The sequence below is a fragment of the Sinocyclocheilus rhinocerous genome, unplaced genomic scaffold (genome assembly GCF_001515625.1).
Source record: "Sinocyclocheilus rhinocerous isolate Xijiao unplaced genomic scaffold, SAMN03320098_v1.1 scaffold1876, whole genome shotgun sequence".
In the NCBI taxonomy this organism is placed as follows: Eukaryota; Metazoa; Chordata; class Actinopteri; order Cypriniformes; family Cyprinidae; genus Sinocyclocheilus; species Sinocyclocheilus rhinocerous.
In genome coordinates, this window is record NW_015628411.1 from 439,309 (window position 1) to 462,974 (window position 23,666).

General features: G+C 36.2%; 2 protein-coding genes across 10 annotated transcripts in view; one reads left to right on the forward strand and one right to left on the reverse strand.

Annotated features, from left to right (window-relative positions):
* LOC107737824 (GRAM domain-containing protein 1A-like) overlaps nt 1-16,292 on the forward strand; it is a 40,304-nt gene extending 24,012 nt beyond the window's left edge. For 3 of the 5 annotated variants that reach the window (XM_016549451.1, XM_016549448.1, XM_016549452.1), the window contains exons 2-20: nt 2,485-2,683; nt 3,781-3,801; nt 3,899-3,983; nt 4,107-4,210; nt 4,912-5,007; nt 5,139-5,219; nt 6,329-6,447; nt 7,126-7,387; nt 7,501-7,663; nt 7,847-7,990; nt 8,626-8,747; nt 10,101-10,243; nt 10,331-10,434; nt 10,512-10,742; nt 12,741-12,831; nt 13,653-13,664; nt 13,789-13,896; nt 13,975-14,095; nt 14,781-16,292. In XM_016549451.1, coding sequence (XP_016404937.1) covers nt 2,485-2,683; nt 3,781-3,801; nt 3,899-3,983; nt 4,107-4,210; nt 4,912-5,007; nt 5,139-5,219; nt 6,329-6,447; nt 7,126-7,387; nt 7,501-7,663; nt 7,847-7,990; nt 8,626-8,747; nt 10,101-10,243; nt 10,331-10,434; nt 10,512-10,742; nt 12,741-12,831; nt 13,653-13,664; nt 13,789-13,896; nt 13,975-14,095; nt 14,781-14,876 — 2,302 coding nt within the window. In that variant the 3' untranslated portion in view covers nt 14,877-16,292. Of the gene's footprint in view, nt 1-2,484; nt 2,684-2,820; nt 2,895-3,780; nt 3,802-3,898; nt 3,984-4,106; nt 4,211-4,911; nt 5,008-5,138; nt 5,220-6,328; nt 6,448-7,125; nt 7,388-7,500; nt 7,664-7,846; nt 7,991-8,625; nt 8,748-10,100; nt 10,244-10,330; nt 10,435-10,511; nt 10,743-12,740; nt 12,832-13,652; nt 13,665-13,788; nt 13,897-13,974; nt 14,096-14,780 lie in introns of those variants that run through there. The other 2 variants (XM_016549453.1, XM_016549450.1) reach the window with 2 other exon arrangements.
* Nucleotides 16,293-19,515: 3,223 nt separating this feature from the next.
* scn1ba (sodium channel, voltage-gated, type I, beta a) overlaps nt 19,516-23,666 on the reverse strand; it is a 19,568-nt gene continuing 15,417 nt past the window's right edge. For 3 of the 5 annotated variants that reach the window (XM_016549454.1, XM_016549458.1, XM_016549457.1), the window contains 3 exons: nt 21,178-21,319; nt 20,136-20,207; nt 19,516-20,045 (listed from right to left, as the gene is read on the reverse strand). In XM_016549454.1, the coding sequence (XP_016404940.1) occupies nt 20,141-20,207; nt 21,178-21,319 (209 nt within the window). In that variant the 3' untranslated portion in view covers nt 19,516-20,045; nt 20,136-20,140. Of the gene's footprint in view, nt 20,046-20,131; nt 20,208-21,177; nt 21,320-23,666 lie in introns of all 5 variants that reach the window. The other 2 variants (XM_016549455.1, XM_016549456.1) reach the window with 2 other exon arrangements.

The following is a 23,666-nucleotide window of genomic DNA, read 5'->3' on the forward strand; positions in this document are numbered from 1 at the left end:
TTTAGCAAACACTGAGGAATCAAATAAATAAAAAAGAGAGCCTCCATAGCAAAATGTGAGGTAAACAGCAAAGATAACTAGCTTTTCAAAATGAAAACAAAAAGAAAAGTAAAACTAAACTTGCTGTCGGTGATGGTGCTTGCATGTTTTTTCCCCCCACAAGAATACCAACATGTTCACCTCTGGTTCAAGAAGCGGTCCTTTACTTTACTTTAACATGAAACCCATCCATCGTTTCCTCAATATTCACGTCATTTTTGCTGCACACAGCTTCGCGCTCGTGCTGACGCGGCGAGTATAAACCAGGCTCTACACACTATAAGTGCTGCGCAGTTCAAACGAGTCACGCGGTTTCGTTATGCTTTCAGTTTCGTTTGCCGTTTGATGTTTCTCATATGCAGCAGAAATGGCAGAGCTTATGAGTTGAACAATGCGGTGGTAGCGCCAGTGCGACCGCACACAAAATTTAGTCACACGGGCAGAAATGATGTCACACGGGCAGTCATGACGCAATAGAATCACTGAATGATTTTTTGATCAAAACAAAAGAACCAGTTCACTGAAATTGGGGTTTCCATCAGTAATTTGCTTTGAAATGAGTCTTACTGTTAAAAAGCTGTTACTCTTTAGTTTCGAATGCCAAAAAATGGTTTTATATTTGGACATTTGTTCTGACTATTGTTGGATCTTATTGAGATTGCATGCTGTTTTACTGCTCTTTCACTTTTGGTAGGATCTGTGTGACTCTGGTTTTGCTGACAAATAAAAGTGACTATACCAGCTCATACCTTTTGGTTTGCTGTGTGCTTGCATACATTTCACTTTTGAAACCACTAGACCAACAAGTTAAGTGAGAAGTGTGTTCTCCTGATCCTGCCAGGTTACCTTGGAGACTCAGTAATCAATAAGACCTTATAGATGATTTGATAAAGAGTAGTGGAAGAGAAGTTGAATTAAACTGTGATTATCTATCAAGAGATATCTTTTGTTATACTTTTCTGTGACATGATATTTAGATAAGTGCTTGATCAATATGGGTTTTTCAATTTGTGATTTCTAAATTTTGCATTTGGTCCCTCCCATATTTGGAAATTTGGTTACCTTGCAAACTGCCACAGTGCTTTTTTTAGTAAGGGTCTGACTGTTGTTAGTGACGCCATTGTCTTCTGTGACTCTCTCATCTTGAAGCAGACATGTGTAATTGATGTCCTGAAGTGTGACTGTCTGTTATGTATTTGTATGGTGTTTTGCAAGATAGTTTCAAAACCCTTTCTTGCACTGAACATTTAGTTCGAACTGAGTGAACTCATCCACTCAAATGCATTACATACAGAAAAACTTGTGGTCAAAGTTGGTCAAGGCAGAATATTTATTAGATATTTCAAATGCAGTCCTGGCATTAGTTGATTTCCATTAATGTTGTAGTCTTTAATGGTTTGCATTCTCTGTTATGTAGTAGCAAGTAGTACTGGGTGATTTATTAAATATACACAATATATTCTTAACAGTTTTTCGCTTGTTATTTGACCATCACATTTCCTAAAATTCACATAATTGGTTTGTGATCCATTCTTGCCTTGAGGCTCTCTTTTTAAGACAGCAGTATTTGCACGGAAGCCAATTTTCATATATTTTAGTAAAATATCTGTAGGTAAATATTGCTATTTTTTAAATAAGTATTGTTATATTGAGGCATATAAATGGAAATGATCGATTAATTATGATTCTTCCTGGGATTTTATAGTATATTAGTGCAAAACATTAAATACACTTTTACTGTTTTTGTTTTTATATCTTAACGTTATAAATCATGGGGACATCGTATATATATATATATATATATATATATAATGTATACATGTATTTGTTTTTGCTGTATCACCCAACCATAGTAAGAACATCTGGTATTAAGGATTGATTTCACATGCCTTAAAGCCACTACCAGCACTCCTTTGACTAAACCGGTCTCATATGTCTGGCATTTAAATGTCTCATCAGACTGATCAAATGTTAGTGAACAGATAAGGCTTTGTGTTTGTGTACAGAAGCCCCTATCTGTGTTGTCACCTTTATTTTACTGGAACAGGAATCGAATGCTACTATGGAAACGATTGTTATTCATATAAATATGCTCTTTATTCTTGGGCTTCGACCTGAAATCATAATATAGGACCCATACTGCACATTCTTTCAGTTTGTTCATAAGTGTGCTCGCTAAAATTCTTCATAATATCAGATTGATTGCGTTTTGAAACATCTTAGAGGCTAGAGTCCCTCCTTAACTTACATACTGTATGTTGTAAACCAGAATCAGTTAGTTGTAATCAATACATGCTGTTTGGTAAATAGTGGATAAACCTTGTCCTTTCTGTCGTTTCCTTGTACATGACCCAGTTGCCCTTTAAGGGATGTTGAAGAGCAGTGCTGGAATGCCAGATGACTGTCTGTGTCTCCTTTCTGACCTTACTTCTCCTCCTCCTGCAGTACCGCCAGTAACTCTCCACGCAGTACTCCTGGCAGCTCGCCCTCCCTGCGCCGCCGTGTGCTGGGAGGAAGAGCCAGTGAAGGGGAGACTGGCGGGGGCAGAAGCGGAGGGGGTTCAGAGAGCCCCCTGCCTCCCACTCCCTCCTCATCCACCTCCTCCTACCCGCTCGCAGCCCGACACTTCACCCGCAATGCCAAGGTAAGCCACGTTCTCGCCTGGTGAGATTAGTTAATGGTCCTCACTCTAAATGTCTGAGTATCATCTGAATGTCTGATATGATGGGTGCCTGCTCTTCCACCCACATACTGAGCGCTGTATTGCTGTTCTGTTCTGAATGATGCCTCCTACTCCCTCCTCATCCACCTCCTCCTACCCGCTCGCGGCCCGACACTTCACCCGCAATGCCAAGGTAAGCCACGTTCTCGCCTGGTGAGATTAGTTAATGGTCCTCACTCTAAATGTCTGAGTATCATCTGAATGTCTGATATGATGGGTGCCTGCTCTTCCACCCACATACTGAGCGCTGTATTGCTGTTCTGTTCTGAATGAATAAGGCAGGAAGAATGCAAGTGTTGCAAACATTTATTTAGAAATTGTTCTGAAAGATAAAAAAAATTTTAAACAGGTCCTAGTTAACACAAGCATTTTACTTCTGTAATGTGACATATTTCTTTATAATATTTATAAATAAGGTTATAATATCAAGTCCCATCCAACGCTTCACTAAGATTTTTGAAAGAAGTCTGTTATGCTCACCGAGGCTGCGTTTATTTGGCTAAAAATGCAGTGAAAACAGTAAAATGGTGACATATTATTGCAATTTAGAAACTTTCTATTTGAATTCATTTTAAATTGTAATTTATTCCTATGATGGCAAAGTTAAATTTTCAGCAGCCGTTACTCCAGTCTTCAGTGTCACATCACCCTTCAGAAATCACAAATAAGTTTTAATTTTCTTTTGACCAGTAGTGTACATCACGGATTGATTAGGCATGAAGAATCTGCATTGGATATTCAGGTTTGCAGTCAGTATCCTGAAACACAGACAGCGTGCACTGGTTGAAACATATGTGAATTTTAATTTTTTTATATCTTTTTTTTTTTTTTGGAATAATACGCACTTATGAATTGTGCACAGTAAGACAGATAACAATCATTAAAAAAGAAAATAGGGTAGGGTCCATTTTGATTGTTCACTTTAAACTGAGCTTGTACATGTTCATGCAATTAATGTAATCTTTAAAAAATAAAAATGGAAATCAAGACCCTTATTCATCTTTTCCTCTTTGTTTCAGAAAATGCAGAGCTGGTATAATGTAAGTATCCTGGGGTCTTGGCAAGTTCACGCCTCTGTGTTTTTGCTTTAGCTGACCGTGCTGGTTTCCTCCGCTCATATCTCTGTCTGATATATAGGTTCTGAGCCCTACGTACAAACAGAGGAATGAAGACTTCCGTAAACTCTTTAAAAAGCTGCCTGATACAGAGCGTCTCATAGTGGGTGAGTGTCACTACTTCATGAGTAAAGCCAAGGAACGTAATGAGTGATATTATTTTAAGCACAGCACAGTGTGATGATCACATGGCCTCTGGTTGTGTTCATTTTATGTTGTTTTCTATCTAGACTACTCATGTGCACTGCAGAGGGACATTCTACTCCAGGGCCGTCTCTACCTGTCTGAGAACTGGCTCTGCTTCTATAGTAATATCTTCCGATGGGAGACTACGGTAACCCTCACTTTACTGAAAACATTGACTTTTGCTGTAACAACTAATTGATAATGATCAATATTGAAAATAATCAACAATAATTTGCATAATCTAGTAGCTGGTAAATGTCATGTCAGTCAGATGAAGTGCAACAAAAAATGTGTGCATTTGTTTGAATCAAAACAATATTTGTTGTTTAACATCAAATTAAGTCAAACTTAACATCCTATATGCAATTAGTAAAACTTTATATATTAGTTTTTTTTTAAATATTATTAGTTTAAAATAACTGTTTTCTTCTTTAACATATTTTAAAATGTAATTTATTCCTGTGATTGCAAAGCTGAATTTTTAGCAGCCATTACTCAAGAAATCATTCTAATATGCTGATTTGACATGTTGAAACATTTTGCTTCTCAATGTTGAAAACAATTGTGTTGCTTAATATTTTGTGTTTTTTTTTTTTCAGGATTCTTTGATTTAGAAAGTTCAAAAGAACAGCACATTTTTCTTTTGTAACATGAAAATCTTTTACAACATGAATGATTTTACTGTCCATTGCTGAATAAAAGTATTAATTTCTTACTTACCCAAAACATTCACATGGTAGTTCATAGATATTAATTAGCATATTTGTGCAACCTTTAGTCTGATCCATTAGCTGAGGTAGACATCATTTATAAATCCTTTATATTCGTTCTCTCTGTAAATATCACCAGATAACCATACTGCTGAAAGATGTGACCAGTCTGACCAAGGAGAAGACGGCCAAGCTCATCCCTAACGCCATCCAGATAAGCACTGAACATGAGAAGGTACCGCGCTGCAGACATTGGATATGCATGCTAAAATTACCATTAATGGATTTCTTTTGTTAGCTGCATTTTGAACCTCCTAAGACAATAAATGTTCTGCCTTGATTAAAATCCGATCTTGCATTCGTCAGCACTTCTTCACATCATTTGGGGCAAGGGATCGCAGCTACATGATGATCTTCAGACTATGGCAGAATGCACTGATGGATAAGGTGAGAATTGCACTAGTGACAGACAGTGCACATTTTATCTGTATAAAAGACACAACCATTTGAAGTCTCCTGTCAGAATCAGTGCTGTGTATTTGTCGGTGTGTAGACAATTTCATTTGGCAGGTGACCAACATTGCTTGGCGATTGTCCATTATAATTAGCACCTGGCAAGATGCAGGTGGTGACTACAGATACAGATCTGTTAGAACTGAATAACTGAATAAAGGTTCTGCAGCTTATATTGTTGCAACTAACATTCAACAACTGCTACGTCTGGAATGTTTTCTTGTAGTTTAAGTTTTAGTTAAAAAATAAACTATCTTAAAATCATTCAACAGTAGGTTATTATTTTTAGATAAAACTCTAAACTCCAAACTCTAGTAAGTTGCCTTTCAAGGCAGCATTTTTAAGCTAATTCCAGAACGCATTGTAGTTGAAACTTCAAACAGAGTCAGTGGGAATGTTGATTATAAATATACTTTATTATTATTAAAATAGCTAAATACAATCTGCAATTAAAATGAATATAACTAATTTTTAAAAAATCCTGTCGTTTTTACAGAAAGAAACTGGCCGTTGTGGTTGCCAGAATAATTCTCTAAAAATACAGCAAAAAATGTAAACATCTTTACAAAGCAACCTGCATATTTTACAGTTTAACATTGTTATTTACAAAAATATATATATATTTACGTTTTTACGTAATTGTTTATAGGTTTTCTAATAATATTAAATAACTATATTTATAAGTTTTTCAGTTATTTATTAGTTTTTCACCATTTGATCTGTTAACCAATTAACAGTTTTTTTTTCTGTAGAATTTTTACAATGTTTTACATTTAAAATTAAAATATATATTTTTTTACATTGTACTATTTCAACCAATTTTGCCTTATGCATGATTTTTTATTTTTTTTTGGCCTTATTACGCTAGTAGCTAATAGCTTTAACAAACTGATTTATATCATGAAATGGTGCTTTAAAATTTTAAATGCTGTGTCACCACCTCTGCTGCCTCACAGAAATTGTGTTGATGCAGTTTTTAGCCTGGAAGTGCCCTGCACCGAGGTTTCTACTGGAAGTGCTGAGATTATATTTCTCCTCCACAGACTCTGTCTCCTAAAGAGCTATGGCACATCGTTCACCAGTGTTACGGCACTGAGCTGGGGCTTACTAGTGAAGATGATGACTATGTCTCCCCTACTGCTGAACATATGAATGGCCTGCTGTGAGTCCACACTGAGAGGAATCTGTTTATGAAATTTATGTTTATTAAATTTACCTTAGAACACAAGGACAGACAGAAGGCATATATACAGTGTACCATGTTATTACCCATCTATCTATATTTTATTTTATTTAGTTCAAGAAGGCCATATTATGTACATTACTAGAATTTTATTTTTAATTCAATTTACCAAAAGGACACTGTGTACCTGTGTTTATTTATTCCGTTTTATTTTATTAAATTTATCTTAGAACACAAGGGAAAACAAATGTCATGAAAGCTGAATGTGTACATGTATCTATCTATATTTTATTTTAGTTTTTAAAATAAAAAAAGGCCATAGTATATAGATTGCTCTCATTTTAATTTTTCCCTCTAAAGTCCACTTAGAATACCAGTAGGAAAGCATTTTAGTTTTGCATGACAGTTTTCCTCCCTCTCATTGATCCTTGGCTTTAAATGTACAGTTTTTGCTTCTGTACCTTCAGGCTTATATAAGTTTCTCTGCTTACTGCATAATTTGCTGTCATTGCTGCCAAGTTGATAAATACTGAATGGTTGAAATGTAAACATTGTTGACATGTCAGTGTTTTTGCTGCTTTGGTCAGGGAGTTCTGAGTTCTGTACATTAGACTATGACAACCCTGACGCTTACATCTGTCTGTTTCTGTCCTGTAGGCCAGGCGAGGAGCCGGTCTCCGTCACTGACCTGCTGGATCTGGGATCAGTGCCGGTAGCTCCGGTGGACTCCTCTCCACCCTCATCTGCCTCAGTTCTTCCCTGCGCTTCAGGATCTTCACCTCCATCCTCCTCTTCCTCTTCCTGCCAGCCTGTGGAGTTGCCGTCTACTCGGACCAGCATCGAACCTGAGCCCAGTCCACCCAGCTCCCAGAACTCACTGCTCCCCACCACAAACACTGGAACTGCCCCGTCCTCAACTGTAAGCGTCAACCTACTGTGAAATACCTGAGTGGTTACACTCAAAGAACATTACAATGGAATTACGTTTTAACAATAACAGCACTGGTTTGAGAGTGTTTATTCTTTTTATAGATCTTGGAGGAAGGCGGGGACAGCCAGTCAGAATCGGCCAATCAGTCACTTCAGTCTCCTCCCACTGTCCCGCACAGCCTGGGATACCTCTCCTCACTGGATATGACCAATGATGAGGAGCTCCCAACTGACCCCAGCAATTCCTCTGACACTCAGGAAGAGAGTGAGTGCTTGTAAATCCTCCTTGTTTCTCACAACAAACTGTGACCTTAATTTCTCAGATTAAAACAAAAGATTGAAAAAATTTGAAACCACTCTCTCTATAGAGTAGATAAATATGCGTCAAATAGCTATGTCCTTGATAAGGAGTCAGACTGGTTCATTTTAACACATCTAATATCCACAGGTGAGGTGGAGTCCTTCTGTGCGGACCTCAGCGGCCGGCTGCATATCAACACAGTTGTTCGCATGAGCGTGGACAAGCTCCACGACCTTCTGTTCTCAGACATTCACTTCATACAGCACCTCTTCTCACAACGTCACTTCACTGGTCAGTTCAGATTTAAAACTGCCATTTTGTAGCTGATTTTGCTACTTCTACATCATTGCATTTTTCATTTTCCTACTGTTGCATTCTGTTTCCCTTCAGCATACTTATTTAAATACTGCCCCTAGTCGACTGGAGTTCCTGCTTGCATTTAATCATTGACCGTGTTGTTGGCTGTTCTATGCATGGCTGGTTTCTGCTGTGTTGTTACTGCTTTTTCCTACAGATTTCAGATCCCATGTGTCCTCTTTCTCCCCTCCCCTTTGCTCTTTTCATGCTGTTTGTCCTATAGGGCCCTTTGGGGCGGATAATGAGAGCTTGACTATTTGGTTTCGCTGTGTTCTATATAGCATAAAGTACCAGTCTCATTCTTTTTTTCTTGGTAACTTTATCTGCTTTGTACAGTAAATGATGTCAAACTATTTATGGTAGATCAAGGAATGGTAGCCTGGATAGCACAGTGTGAGAAGTATTTTTTTTCACGTGCTGAGCTTTGTTTGTTGTTTGCATGGATAATTGCCCCCTTCCCTGTGCCGCTTGAAGTGCTCTGACTGTAATCATCCACCCTTCTTTTTCCCTGTCCTATAACTGTTCTTTTCCTCTTTCTGGCCTCTCTCTCTTTCATGTGATTGGTTCAGATCTTTCTGTGCACGAGTGGCAGCAGGACAGCAGCAGTGGGAACAGCAGTAGAGTTCTGAGTTACACCATCGCCATCAACAACCCGCTGGGCCCAAAAACTGCTCCTGTGGTAGACACACAGGTGGGTCCATGCAGCTCTTTTGCTTTGATTGCCTTCATTCTTATTAAAGTGAAAGTTCACGAAAAAATGAACGTTTTGTCATCATTTACTCATTTTGTTCCAAACCTGTATGCATTTCTTTTTGCAAAACAGAAAGAAAGATATTTTAACACTTTTTTGTTTTTGTGATTATGATAAAAATTTCAATTGAGATTTAAAATGCATTTTTTAAACAGTTCCAGGTTTGCTGTGGTTGTTTGTAGAGCAGTTCTGATTTGATTTGCTGAAAAATTTTGATTATATATATCAATATGACTATAAAATAATAATTGTTAATATTAATAATTAATAAAACAAATAAGAAATGTTACTGTTGTCATGCTTTTAAATTTTTATAATTTTTTATACCTTTTTTTAAATCATTTTTTAAGAGTTACAGATTTTCTGTTCTTTTTAGTAGGGCTGCACAGTTTGTCCAAAAATTTATTGTATATCAATATGACTAAAATATGATTATTGTTATTATTATTGATAAATTTAAAAAAAACAAGGATTATTACTATTGTAAAGCTATTTCACTAAAATAAAAAAAAGTATTTAAGAAAAATAATATAATAATAATCATAATTATTTTATTTAACAACATAACTATAGAACGGCTGCTTTAATTTCTTCTTTTTCAAACATTAAACCACTAAGTTTTTTAATATGGTGAAAAACAGCAGAGAGCCCTTAAATAATCTCTTTTTTTAATTAAATCACAGCCTTTGTGATTTGGTAATATTGTGATTTCATTTTTATTTTGATTAATCATTCAGCCCTAGTTGAAATTAGTTAATGTTAGATTTACATGGTTTATATAGAACAGCAGTTCCACCTCTAAAATGACAATTTAGCCACCTTTACAGCTCTAATAACACATATAAACATAAAGTGCTTAAAAAAATACAAGCTACATATTTCTGCTTTTTTATATTTACAAATGCTCAAGACTTCCTTGATTTTTGTTTTTACAGATTGAGGCATTTTTTAAATCACAGCCTTTGTGATTTGGTAATATTGTGATTTCATTTTTATTTTGATTAATCATTCAGCCCTAGTTGAAATTAGTTAATGTTAGATTTACATGGTTTATATAGAACAGCAGTTCCACCTCTAAAATGACAATTTAGCCACCTTTACAGCTCTAATAACACATATAAACATAAAGTGCTTAAAAAAATACAAGCTACATATTTCTGCTTTTTTATATTTACAAATGCTCAAGACTTCCTTGATTTTTGTTTTTACAGATTGAGGCATTTTTAAACAAAGCTTGTACTGAACCCAGTACTCCTTTAATGATGGTTTTGTGTATTTTGTCATGTTGTGCAGACTCTCCACAAGAGCAGCACCCGGGGGGAGTGTTACGTGGTGGACTCGGAGGTCATAACCTCAGGCATCCCCTACCAGGACTACTTCTACACTGTACACAGATACTGCCTCACCTCTGTCAACAAGCACAAGAGCCGCCTCAGGTAGAACTTCCTGACCATTGTTATGTGCGTATTGTTATGCTTCAAACGCAAACACTGCTGAGGGACCCATTGTGTGTTTGTCTGCAGGGTCTCGTCTGATATCTGCTACAGAAAGCAGCCGTGGAGTCTTGTGAAAGCTCTCATAGAGAAGAACACTTGGAGCGGCATTGAGGAGTATTACAGACACATGGGTAAATAGGTTCTCATCTCAATGCGAATATTTGTTGTGACATTGGTACTAAAAATCACCCCCTGCGTTCCTCGTCAGAGATGGAGGTGTGTAAGCTGGAGACGCTGTTACAGTCGGAGATTTCTGTAGTGAGCACCGGGGAAGTGCCTTCTGCGGACTCTGCCAAGACGCCACCCGGCCTGCGCAGACGCAAACGCAACTGTCCCAGACGAGCAGGAGAGCGGGAGAGAGAAAGAGAGAGAGCGGGAGGAGGTGCCGGGGAACGGGGCGACCGAGGAATTGGAGTTGAGCGTGAAAGGAGAGAAGCTGGTGAGTCAGTCCACGCAAGGGAGCACCAGAAAGGATTTTTGTCAATTCTGATTTGCGCGACCATGTGGAATGTGTTGACATCTAGTGGTGGATTGTGGAATTGCTTTTACTAGACTAATCAGGGATGTGATTTTTCCGTATTTATACAGATTTCCGTAATTTCTGACCTCAGAAGTATGAACCACGTAAATTAAATTAAATCTGAGGGGAAAAAAAGACAGAAATTGAGACCATCAATTTTAGCATTGTAATTTTACTGCTGTTCTGTAAAATAAATTATATTGTTATTTTTATTAAATGCTAAATTTTACTTTACAGTACAATACTATTATTGCAATAGTAATATGTCTTTCATTTTTTTTTATAATTTAAACATTTTATAAAATTAATATTTTTTATAAAAATATTTTAATATATGATAATGATAACAATAATAACATTATGCTTTTACTGGAATAAAAAGATGTGTGAATTTTTCGACCTGAGAAGTATGACCAACGTGATTTGTGTAAATTTGACTAAAAAAAAAAAATTCTTGGTAATATAAAGAACAGCTCTATAGTTTTAATGTCATAAATAGTTGTATCATAATTTTACTACTGTTCTATAAAATAAATTATTATGATTATTATTATTGTTAAATACTTTAAAAAATATTACAGTAATAGTATGTCTTTATTGATTTATAATGAATAATCATGTAATTTAATAAAGTAAAACTAATATTTTGTATAATAATATTTTAGGTTTTCCTTTTGTAAATTATGTATTTAAATTTTACTATTTAATATTTAAATATTAAATTATATTTATTTAGCCATAAATATTACTATTGTAATTTTACTGTTGTTCTGTTAAATAAATAATGATAATAATAATAATAATAATTAATTTGTATAAAATTAAAAAATGTATAGTAAATTATAGGGCTGGGCAAAAAAATAGATTTTTCGATATATCGTTTTTTAAAATGTGGTCGATTCAATATCGATTCTCAAAGGCCACGAATCGATTTTTTTCAATATTTATTTCCGCAAACATTGAACATAAGATTTATGTTAATCTTATTACTAGTCTAATCCACTAGATGTCACCCCCTTATTTGCCTTGCGGGACGGACCAGCTGCATTTAAATGTAAGGAGTTCATCTACGTTCCTTTTCAAGTGTACTTAAATGTTAGAGGCTGCCTATAAAACAGTTATTTACTTTGGTAATGATGATTATGGTGTAGACGACTGTCATAATGATTATGGCAATTACACTGTACAATTAGTGGTGTTGAATTAACACCCGTAATTCAGAAGTAACTTTTTTTGAACTATCACCCAAAAGCCAGTATTAGTTTTCCTACACCGTTCATAGGCTTGCAGCCTCCATGTTACAGCTAATGCTGTGAGATTTTATGTTTGTTTTGTCTTAAACATAAAATAACCTGATCCTGTTTGATCAAGGCATGCGACTGTTCTGACTTGTCCAATTTTCAGCATCAGTTTTTCATCTTGCATCAAAATTCTGTCTATTCATTGTATGCATTTGAAATATAGTTGGGTTTTGTTTTATTGTACCCAAGTGTACCTAAAATAAAAAGTGTTTAATATACAGGTTTGTGGCTCTTAATTTCCTATTAATTAACCATTTGTAATCTTATGTTCACTGTTCATTTTTTATAAATATAGGATTTGTATTAAATCTATATTCATTCATATAGTCAAATCGAATCGAGAATTGAAATCAAGAATCGAATCGAATATCGAATCGAAATCGAATCGAAAATCGAAATCGAATCGAATTGAGAGCTTGAAAATCGAAATCGAATCGAATTGGAACATCTGAATCGATACCCAGCCCTAGTAAATTACTAATATTGCAATAGTAGTCTTTGAATTGTTCAATAATTATATAATAATTGTATATAATATATAATTCAGGTTTTCTTTCTCTTCCTTTTTCCTTTTCTGATCACATGCCTGCTAATGAGTCATTTTCCTGTTCTCCAGGTGCTCAGTATGTGCAATTAGGGGAAAGGTGGCGTGGAGCCGGCAACAGCAACAATAGCATCTCCACCATCCTGCTCATCGTGAGCTTCATGTGAGTGTTTTCACCTTTGGCAGTCTGTAAATATTACTCTGTATGCATTAGTAATTTCAACATTTACACAAACCGCTGTATCATCAGATGAACAAAATTCAATCTGAGCTCATTGAGACTGCCAGGTTGTCATCACTACAGTAGTGGCTTCTTTTTCTGCACATTAAGCTCGGCTCTGATTTCTCAAGAGCAGAACCGTAATGATGACTGCCTCATTGGACGACACGTTTTGATAATGTTCATTTTTAAGATCAGCGTGAAGCCTATAAATCATTTCATCACAAAAAAATTAAATTCTGTCATATTTTACTCGTGTCCTCATGTCATTTGAAGCCTGCATGGGTTTTTATCTTCTGTGTAACACAAGAAGACATGTTTAGCAGAATTTTCCTGCTGCATTTTTCTGTACAATGAAAGCAGATGGGGACTGGGGCTTTCACTGTACGGTTTTTCAGTAAAATTCAGTATATTTTTAGAAAGCTATCATACAGCTTCAGAAAACTTGGAATAAAGCATACAAGTCATATAGACTACTTTTTAGAGCATAGCATCTCCAGTCCCCATCCACTTTCATTGTATAAAAAAAGAACAGACTAGACATGCTACAAAATATCTTCTTTTGGGTTCCACTGAAGAAATGAGTATATGATATACGAGTGAACTATCCCTTTAAACACACTTAACACTTTTCCGTGCATAGTAATATCACATTCTGGTTAGTGTGTTTTTCTGTTCCTCCTTTCTTTCGCGTCCTAATATGTCTCCTTGCTGATCCTCTCTCTCTCTCTCATCTCGCTTTACTCGCTTCCTCCTGCATATAGGATCTGTGTCAGGTAGAGACTGTCTTTGTACTTCAAGAAAAACGCACACACACTTTTTCATGACCGGATTACCATTGCTATTACATCATTGAGCATAGACGACTATATTGAAATCTCTTCTCTCATCTTCCTTCAGTCTGGTGGTTCTGGTGGCTCTGAACATGATGCTGTTCTACAAACTCTGGGCGCTGGAGCGGGCCGCACACACGCTGGAGACCTGGCACTCGTACTCTTTAACGGACAGGTATGGTAAAACTAATTGAGTAGCTGTACACACACGCTGCTTTTCAGCATGCTGATTCGGTACTCTTTCTCTCCGCAGTCCTCTTCCGCAGACGGCAGGAGAGTGGGTGCAGATCCTCCAGCTCCAGAGGCAGTTCCACCAGGCCCAGATAAACAAATGGCATCAGATCCTACAGTCTTCTGTCACACTTCTGGATCAGGTGTGTTCCTGAGCTGAACTTAAGATGTCGAAACGTTTCATTTGCTGAAAACAAATTAGAAGTAATAACAATCTGTCTGTCAATCAGTCTGTGAATATTTAGTCTTTTTATTACTCTTTCTTGAGATTGGAAGTGCACATTTTGTTCTATAATTCTGTAATGACTCAGAAAAATGACTAGAAATCGTGACCAGAATAGATAACATGACCAGCACATCAACACTTTTGTAATGTTTTTCAGTATTGGGTACTTTTTTAGAAGTTAAAGGCAACACAAAATTGATTTTGCGGTGCATTTATTAAGGGATAATGTTGGTCATTTTTGGTCATGATATCTAAAAGACATCTCAGAGGTAGAGAAGGATTCATTTGTTTCTGGAATAATAAATTCAGTGACAGAATGAAAACAGTTCTGGCTTCTTTGACAGAAATTTCTTCTGTCCAACAAAGTCATTGAAGTTTCATACTTGTTACCCAGTAAATTAATAGCTGGATCAGTGGTGTCACTAAAGTGTCAAAAACCCCTTAAAAAACAGACCTGTATGAACAGGCTGGAGCGACTAACCAGCTTAGGCTTAGGATATTGGCTTTTAATATCTATAGCAATGATAAACTGTGTGCAAATGAGACAAGGTACATTTCTTATGAAAGTAAAAAGGGTTATTTTGATTTCCTCTTTCATGTAGATGAAACAGTCTCTGGAGAAGCTCCACAGAGTAATGATCACACCAGAGGTGAAGCATGAGTCTGAATCAGAACCAGGAACTCTGACGGATCAGTGAGAGCGTAAGGTAACCCCTTCACCCTACCGTTTACAGACTCTGGTCCCCGTGACATAGCCGTCCACGAGGGGCTAAATCATGGACGGGAGATGGTGCTCAACTCAGTGACATTAACATTGGGATTGATGTGGGTATCTTTTATCTTACCCAAGTGTCCCAACAGCAGCTACAGGACTTTATACTAGCTGTATATAACACATTCAACTCTTTTATCAATCGGAATATCATGAACTCTGGGTCTGAAGCAATAACACACATGAACGGGAGCATCTGTGACTTCAGCTGTGCTGCATCTTGAGCCGTTTGGTCCTACTGCGTGTCTGAAAAAGCTGAAGGTGAGCTTTTAGAAAACTGAATTTCATCAAAAAAGAGCTGTTAAAGATTTCAAAGAGGGAAGTGTCTGAAATCAGCTTCTGAGAAACCTCTCAACTGGTCATTTCACAAATGTTATTTTAATGTTTTCATGGAAGAGAAATGTAAATTTTCTCTTGTGTTATGTTACTGTTTTGCTGATTTCAGAGCTGAAACTGAAACTTCTTTAGAGTGTGTCAGACCATTACAGTATTTATTTAATAGACTTGAATTACAGTCTAACGTCATTGTGTGTTTCTGCTCAAACAAGGACCAATGTGGAAATGGGTGGAACGAGTGGTATTAATATGAATTCCCATTTTAGCAATAATCATGTGGAAAATTGTAATGACAATTAGAAGTTAATCTACAAGAAAGAATGCAAAAAAAAAGTCAAATGTGCAACTGTTACTTAGGGTAGAGTTCCAGAGTGAAGATTGTTTTTACACACTTACATGGTTGGTTACAATAGTTACAATTTTAACCATTTCTTCTTTCTCCCTAATATTTTGGTTATTATTTTTGTTTTAAATTCCTGTGTATGTATGACTTAGGGGTGAAATGAGCTCTTTTGTGTAGTTGAGGTGTCGAGTTTCACTGGAATCAAACTTGAACTGTTCAGGGTTACTGTTAGCTTATATAGCTTATATTAGCTATAACATGTACACAGATCGAAGAACTTCAGTCGTTCCTCAGACTGGACATTTGGGACCAACCAGAACTCAGGAGGACTATTGTGAGTTCACTCAACACTGTAGGCCAGTCTCATACAGAACATGTCTGTGTGTTTCACCTCAAAATCAAAAGAAAATAGAAAGATTAGATTTTTATTTATTTGTTTTATTTTTATTTTTTTTTGCATTGTGCCAATTTCATGGCAGTTAAGCACACCTCACAATTTTCATTTTTTATTAATTTTATCTATGATTTTCACTGATGTAATAATGAAAATCATCCTGTGCAGACCATTATTATTTTACATTAAAATTAGCATAATTTAGAAACCATAAAACAAATACTGTCGAGTGGTATAAATAAAATATATTATTTTATTATCCTCAATAATGGGAATTGAAATAAAAAATGTCACAATGCAGAAAAAAAGTATTGATTTTAATGTGAAATATGATGTGCATGTTCTTTGTGAGATTCACCAAGAGGCTATGAGTTGGATTTTTTATATTTTTTTTGTCCTGTTTCATCAGTTTCATTTGGACAGTCTGTTACTGATGTCCCCTGTCAAGCCATTTCATTTCTGTCCCTGTATTTGTGGCCTCACTCTGTCGTGCCCTTCAGCCTCGGAGAACTCTCCCTCCTCGGAGTGTGTTATTATCGGAGTCTGTCTGTCTGTCTGCGGGCGCTGCTGTGCAAAGCCCTTACTAAGTGATGAAAGCATGTGCTATTTATTCGGGTCAGGGAGGGAGAGAGCGAAGGTGGGATGTATTGTATAGACACAATTGTAAAGGCGACTTGTGACAGTCACAAATGTTTCATAAAAAATGCCAAAAAAATTTAATATTATGCGTGTATTACTGATTGGATAATTTCCTTTTTTCACAGGTTAATACTTTCTGAGCAGTGGGAAAGTTGGTATGATTATGATTTTGTATGCTCATTGCTCGTGTTATTGGTGCTAAATTATCATTAGTGATCCTTATTAATGTTGCAAATTTTTTTAAGGGATTCTTTAAATATAAAGTCCAATGAACGGTGTTTTAAAAAAAAAAGTGAAATTATAATTGTCTACTGTAGTGTCACCTTTGACCAATTTAATGTCCTTGCTAAATGAAAGTATACTTTTTTTTTTTTTTTTACTCACCCCAAACTTTTGAATGGTAGTGTATCATGATTTCCACCCAAAAAAAGTTAAGCAGCAAAAAAATTGTTTATAACATTGAAAAATAAGAGATGTTTCTTGAGCAGCAAATCAGCATATTAGAATGATTACTGAAGGATCATGTGACACTGAAGACTGGAGTGATGAATCTGAAAATTCAGCTTTGCCAACAGAGGAAGAAATGACATTTTAAAATTGATTTTAATAACAAATCTTCCTGAAATTGTATCCGTATTTCAGTTTTACTGTTTTTGCTGTATTTTCCTATATGATGGACCCTTAATCTTTTGATAAAATCAATGCATGCAGGTCAAGAGAGGAAGGTTTCAGAAGACACATCAGCTGTATTTTTAAACGTATTTTATTATATACTATCTTGTCCATAATTTTATTTGGCAAGCAACATTTTCACTTCAACATGAAATTGATGATGGAATTGTTGCGGCCGTTAGGTTACTGTACAGACTCCCTCAGAGGTGCAGACATTGTCAGACAGTGATGATATTCTGTGACATCTAAGTGTTAGTACGATACCATCAATGTTGTAATCACAGCAGCTGTGGAGTTAACGAGAATGAAATGGATCCGGTGTTACAACTGTGTCAGTGTTTATGACGGTATTCATAAAAGCGTATTTAAAATCATGCAGTAGAAATCTACCAATTTAACACCCACCGAATGAAAGATATAAAAAGTAAGAAAACCAGAGCTGGGAAGTCTCAAGAATGTTCATTCATGCATAAAGGCAGTGAGACTTTGGCAGTGTTGTGCTGCCCTCTGTAGTCACTACCAGAAATTGGCTACTAAGAGGGAGAGGAAAGACTGGAAGCTTGTGAATGAATACAATTGATTCCTGCTTTCTAGTTCCGTTTTCTTTTGAAATCGTCATGCACGAAGAGCCAGAGGCTTAAACATCGTTCCTACAGGAGGCACACTTGAAACTTGAAGTCATTCTCAATCGATTTCATGCAGCCCTTGAATATCTTGTCAGCGAAGACAAAAAGAAAAGGGGAGGAACTGTGAGGCAAACATGAGAAATGATCCTCTACGGCACATTGTTAATAATATATTTATCACATTAGTTTCGGTTGCTGAATTCGGCTATGAATCTTACACAACAATGCACTTTTCTGACGCCTGTGATATTAACATGTGACATTCTTTTGCTTCTCTATTATTTCTTTTAAGAGAATGATTTGAATAGTTTTATACGCTACTCACAATGTCTGCTTTTTTTTTCCCAGAACAGATATTTTGTGCTTTATAATGCTAAAAATCTTTCCTATTTAATACCAAGCCAGTAAAGACTAAATAGTGGGTGCTGGTCATGATGTTTTGTAGATGCAGTGACAATTTGAGTGAGCTATTACATATCAGTGAGAAAAGTTATGGTTAGCTTACCAGTGGTTAGTTGAGTTTGTTCTGGTTCAAATCCCCTGTACGTGACAGGTGCAATTTTCTTATTCTTCTTCTTTGGAGTTTTTTGCCGTATTCTGCACCATAGGCAGGTGCAGTTTTCAGACAGGAAGCTCTTCTTGTAAATGTGCGTTAAAGGGTTAGTTCACCCAAAAATGAAAATTAGCCCACAAATTACTCACCCTCAAGTCATCCTAGGTGTATATGACTTTCTTCTTTCAGACGAATCCAGTCGGAGTTATATAAAAAATTGTCTTTGATGTTTCAAGCTGTTTAATGCCACTCAGCCGTGCATCACTTCTGAGCGGCGCATGCGCAAAGCTGACCTCATACGTCATCCACCCGGAGCTGCTTCCGTGTAGGACTGTCGTCTGAAAGAAGAAAGTCATATACACCTAGGATGACTTGAGGGTGAGTAATTTGTGGCCTAATTTTCATTTTTGGGTGAACTAACCCTTTAATAGTTGTTGGCATTCGCTATGTAAGGCTAATCACAGTCCCCAGCTGCCAAACATGAGATGTTATGATTTCTCTATATATTAGATGTGTAACGGTACATAAATATCAGGCTCGGCAAGTACTTCGGTTTTGAAGTCATGATGTCATGAGCAATTTTACTCAACGTAACGCTGCTCTTTTTAATAAACAGTGCTTTACTGAACAAACCAGACAGTTCTGTTAGGAAAAAAATCGTGATGCACTTTATGGTTTTGTTCTAAAGAAGGGAAGAAATTTGAAGCGCTTCCTCTTTTGGAACATATTTTAGCAAAATGTATATTTTGGTCAGAATTATTGCACTGTCACGCTGTCTGTTTGACATTTACAGATTAAGATGTAAGTTATGCTGATGTAAACAGGTCTTCAATGCCTTAAACAGCACATCTGACAGACGAGTTAGTTTGAAGCTCTCAATTTTAAGAATTTTCGCTACAAATATGTGTACCGTTACACTCCTAATATATATAGGCTATAACTAAGTTTATATTTTATTATTTTTCTATTTATTGATATGTATTTTTGATCTTTAAATAATGATATAAATAGATATGTTTTCACATATTCTATTTGACAGTTCTTATGTTTTTTTTCTCTCTGACTCAGTAAATATACTAGTGATTTTTATACACATTATATAATATGTTGTGATGTCCTCTGGCTCAGTAGATATACTGTGGTGACCGTTTTATCCAAGTAAAGCTGAGTTTTCATTATGTGGAAACAGCAAAGAGATGTTAAAAGCTCAAACACGTATGTAGAAGTCAAGTTCAGTGTTCTGTTCAGCGTTACAGATTCATGCTTGAATCAATGAATGCATCATTCATTCGTTAACCTCAAAGTTGTCATCTGTCATCTAGAGCCTTAAAACAAAACATTTCCTTTTTATGTAATGTGTGACTGTGTGTTTCCCTGATGGTTTAGAATGGCGGTTCTGTCACAGTCGTACACAAAGGTCAAAACAGCGACCCTGCGGTTTCACAGAGAGCCGGTGAGGGTGACCGAGGAGGCCATTGGTGATGCCATGATGGACAGAGCGTCAAGCTTTTGGCTTGAGACTTTTTTTGGACCTGAAATGAAACAAAAGGCAGATTGTTAAACTGACTTGTAATTCAGAAAAGTCCAGATGTGACCATAATAGTTACATTTAACTAACCCACCTGTGTTATTCTGCCACCGCTACACCTGCAGAATTATCTTTGTTCTCCGAGGTTATAGCTAAATATTCCGCCCTAAGAGAACGGAAGGAGGGAAAGAAAGGCAGAAGGGACAGAAAAGGTAATGAAGAAAAGGACAGCAACGAGAACTTGAAAGGTTTTGAGAACAGCAGCTTGCAGAAAATTATAGATCTGTTTAAGATTGAGGGAAATATAGTTTTGAAGGAAGAAAAGCAGTGAAACTAGAGGTGGAAATGTAAATGTATTTTTTTTTTTTTATCCATAAAATTGATGTTTTAAGGTTTTCAGTGCATGTTTATTAGCTTTGAAGACAGCTGAGACAGCTTTTCACTTCACAAGATTTTAATTAATGGACTGGAGTCTTGTGGATTATTGTGATGTTTTTATCAGCTGTTTGTGCTCTCATTCTGACGGCACCCATTCACTGCAGAGGATCCATTTGTGAGTAAGTGATGTAATGCTAAATTTCTCAAAATCTGTTCCGATGAAGAAACTCATCTCATCTACATCCTGGATGGCCTGAGGGTGAGTACATTTTCAGTAAATTTTCATTTTTGGGTGAACTTTTCCTTTAAAAACAATGGTTTTCTCAGCATTGCCACAGAAGCACCAATTTTGGTTCCCCAAAGAACCTTTCAGAGAAACGTTTCTTGGTGTGAAGAACATTTTAAAAATCTAAAGAGCATTTTTCCATTATGAAGAATCTTTTGTGGAATGGGAAGGTTCCATGGATGTTAAAGGTTCTTCATTGAACCATTGATGCCAATAAAGAACTTTTATTTTTAAGAGTGTATAAGCTATTTGCTAAGTTAGCAAAATTAACTTTTACTATATAAACTCTACAGACTTCCTTGTCTGTTTAGGGTGGTATACAAATACACCCTTCATATGTTTCGTCCATATTTCCTGTTTTAATAGGACATCCCTAAAGGTCCCTAATAAGGCAGACAGGTGTTTGTTATTAAGGAAGAGCAAAGAGAATGAAAGTCTGAGGAAAATGGAAATGTGAAGACATGTGACTCACTCTCTCTCTCTCAGAGCTTCCTCTCCAGCTGCTGCGATCTTCCTGTAACAGTAGACCATCTCCACCACCAGCCACAACTGCAGCCCGATAATGGACACGTACATCATGATCTCGGATAAGATGGACGCTATGCCTCGTGTAGCTGGGGGTGAGTGAGAAAAAATTACAGTTCAGTTCAGAAATCTATATTAGGCTTTTCTATACCTTTCACATTTTCATATAATAACACCTTATCTGATTACTTTTGATTCACTACTCTTTTAATTTTGATCAAAAATGATAGACGTATTTGTGCAGGTTTCAGCACTGTCAGTATTATGTAAGATCTCATAATGTTCAGTAGTGACATCAGTGCTGATGTGGGCCCGACTCAGCCCCTGACTGGAAGTTAAAGATACTTCTAGCTGAATAATCACCGTCAGCATACATGACATGATGGCTTTGTCCAAGTGGACAGACATGTTTTCAGCTGAATCATCAAACTGGACATGTGGCCCTTCAGATTTCTAAGAAGCTGATTTTGAAAAATTACAATTTGATAATTTGTCTATTTTACATTGTATTAAAAGGGGAAAGTGTTTGTCCAAAATACTCTACATCTTCTTGATTTTTCCCCATAAAACACAAAATTAGATATGTTGCTAAATTAATTGCCTTGTGATTACTGGCTATCAAACTCTAAAATTGTCTAAAATTGTTAATTAGAGTGGGAGTTTTTGAATTATTATATTTAAGCTATTACATTTACATTTTCTGTTTTCATTTTAGTTACATTTTTAGTAATTTATGTGTTTGTAATTTCTATTAGCTTACATATATGTATATATGTTTTTGTAATTTCTATTAGTTTATATATATATACAGTGGGTACGGAAAGTATTCAGACCCCCTTAAATTTTTCACTCTTTGTTATATTGCAGCCATTTGCTAAAATCATTTAAGTTAATTTTTTTCCCTCATTAATGTACACACAGCACCCCATATTGACAGAAATATTTAAGTTTTCGTAGTTTTAGTACTTTATTTAGAACATTTTATATTAGTTAGTTGCCATGGCTAATTTAGTTCAATTTTTAAGCTAATAATTATATTTGATTGTATTTTAGCTTTATTTCAATTATCAAATATTATATTTAATAGACTTAGTTTTTGTTTTAGTTAACAATAACAACACTGTTGACTACGTGACTAATGGGACATGATTTTATACATGAGTTTTTTTTAATAATTTGTAATTTACTATTTATTTATTCTGTTGTCCTGCACATTTCCTATTTTTCTGAGCATAGGTAGTTTTTTTTTCTTTTGTCGTGTTTTATCTTGCTTTATCTTCTTTTATCATGTTTTATCTTGAGAAAAAGCTCAGGCAAAAAAAAGTATAATGTTGCATCAATCCACAATAGAAATATTGTAAACTTTTTTTCATCTAAATAACTCTGGGCAAATAAAATATGTACATTAGATTTTTAAAGATCCCTGCTTTCAAACAGATAAGCGTTGGTGAGTCAAATACAGCAATGATGAACGCCTTGATGCTGCTGCTATGACAACACTTTGCTTTCAGGGCCGGTTAAAGGCAATGACAGTGTCAATGACATTTCAAAGGCATTTCTATTCAGTGTTGACTCATCTTTCTTTATGGACACACCCTTGAGTTCCTTTCAAGGATGAATTAAGGATATTGTCAGGCTAATGATGTTGTCACCGCCTTACTTTGATTTGTGTCTGTTTGCATTTGGTTCCTCTCATGTAAATTTCCTTATTCCCACTGTCTGTTTTAATGAACATACCTTTGCCTACTACGTTGATGGAGATAAACCTGGTGGCATTGGTGCGGTACTCGTAATTGGAGAATACAAGGGTGCGGTCGAAGAAACATCGATAGGTGCCGGTGTCGTTGAAGGTGACGTTAAGGATGTAAATTGAGCCGTCCTGCACATCACGAGTTTTTTTACTGCCGTTCCAGGCTAGGCGTTCATCGAAGCGGTCATTCATTATGTAGCCTGTCATGTCTGCATAACTGTAGATCTAATTGTAAGAAAAAAGAGCTCTTATTAGCTTGTGAGACTGCTATGACAAATAACCAGTGTGAAGGACACAGTATCTATGCAGCACCCAAAAATTCTCCAGTACTTTGTGTCTCTAAAAATAGCTGTTAAAAAGGCACAAGGTCAGTGGTTGACTGTTGTCTTTGTCTGTATTTTATAGTGATGTGTCGTTCAATTTGAACGAATCTTTAATATGACTCTGGAACATCGAGTTGTCTCAGCGAGGGGTTCGTTCATTTCGTGTTGACTGCGTATGCGCAACATCCTATTGGTTCTTTACAGGAAACAGAAATGATTAGTTCACCTCTCGAATCTTCGGGTTGGGGTTCGAGTCATTCGTTCATCCCGTGACAGCCCCATAGACTAGAGGCTATGCAGCCTGTACCGAAAAGAGAAATGATTAGTTCACCTCCCGAGTCTTCGAGTCTGAGTCGTTCGTTC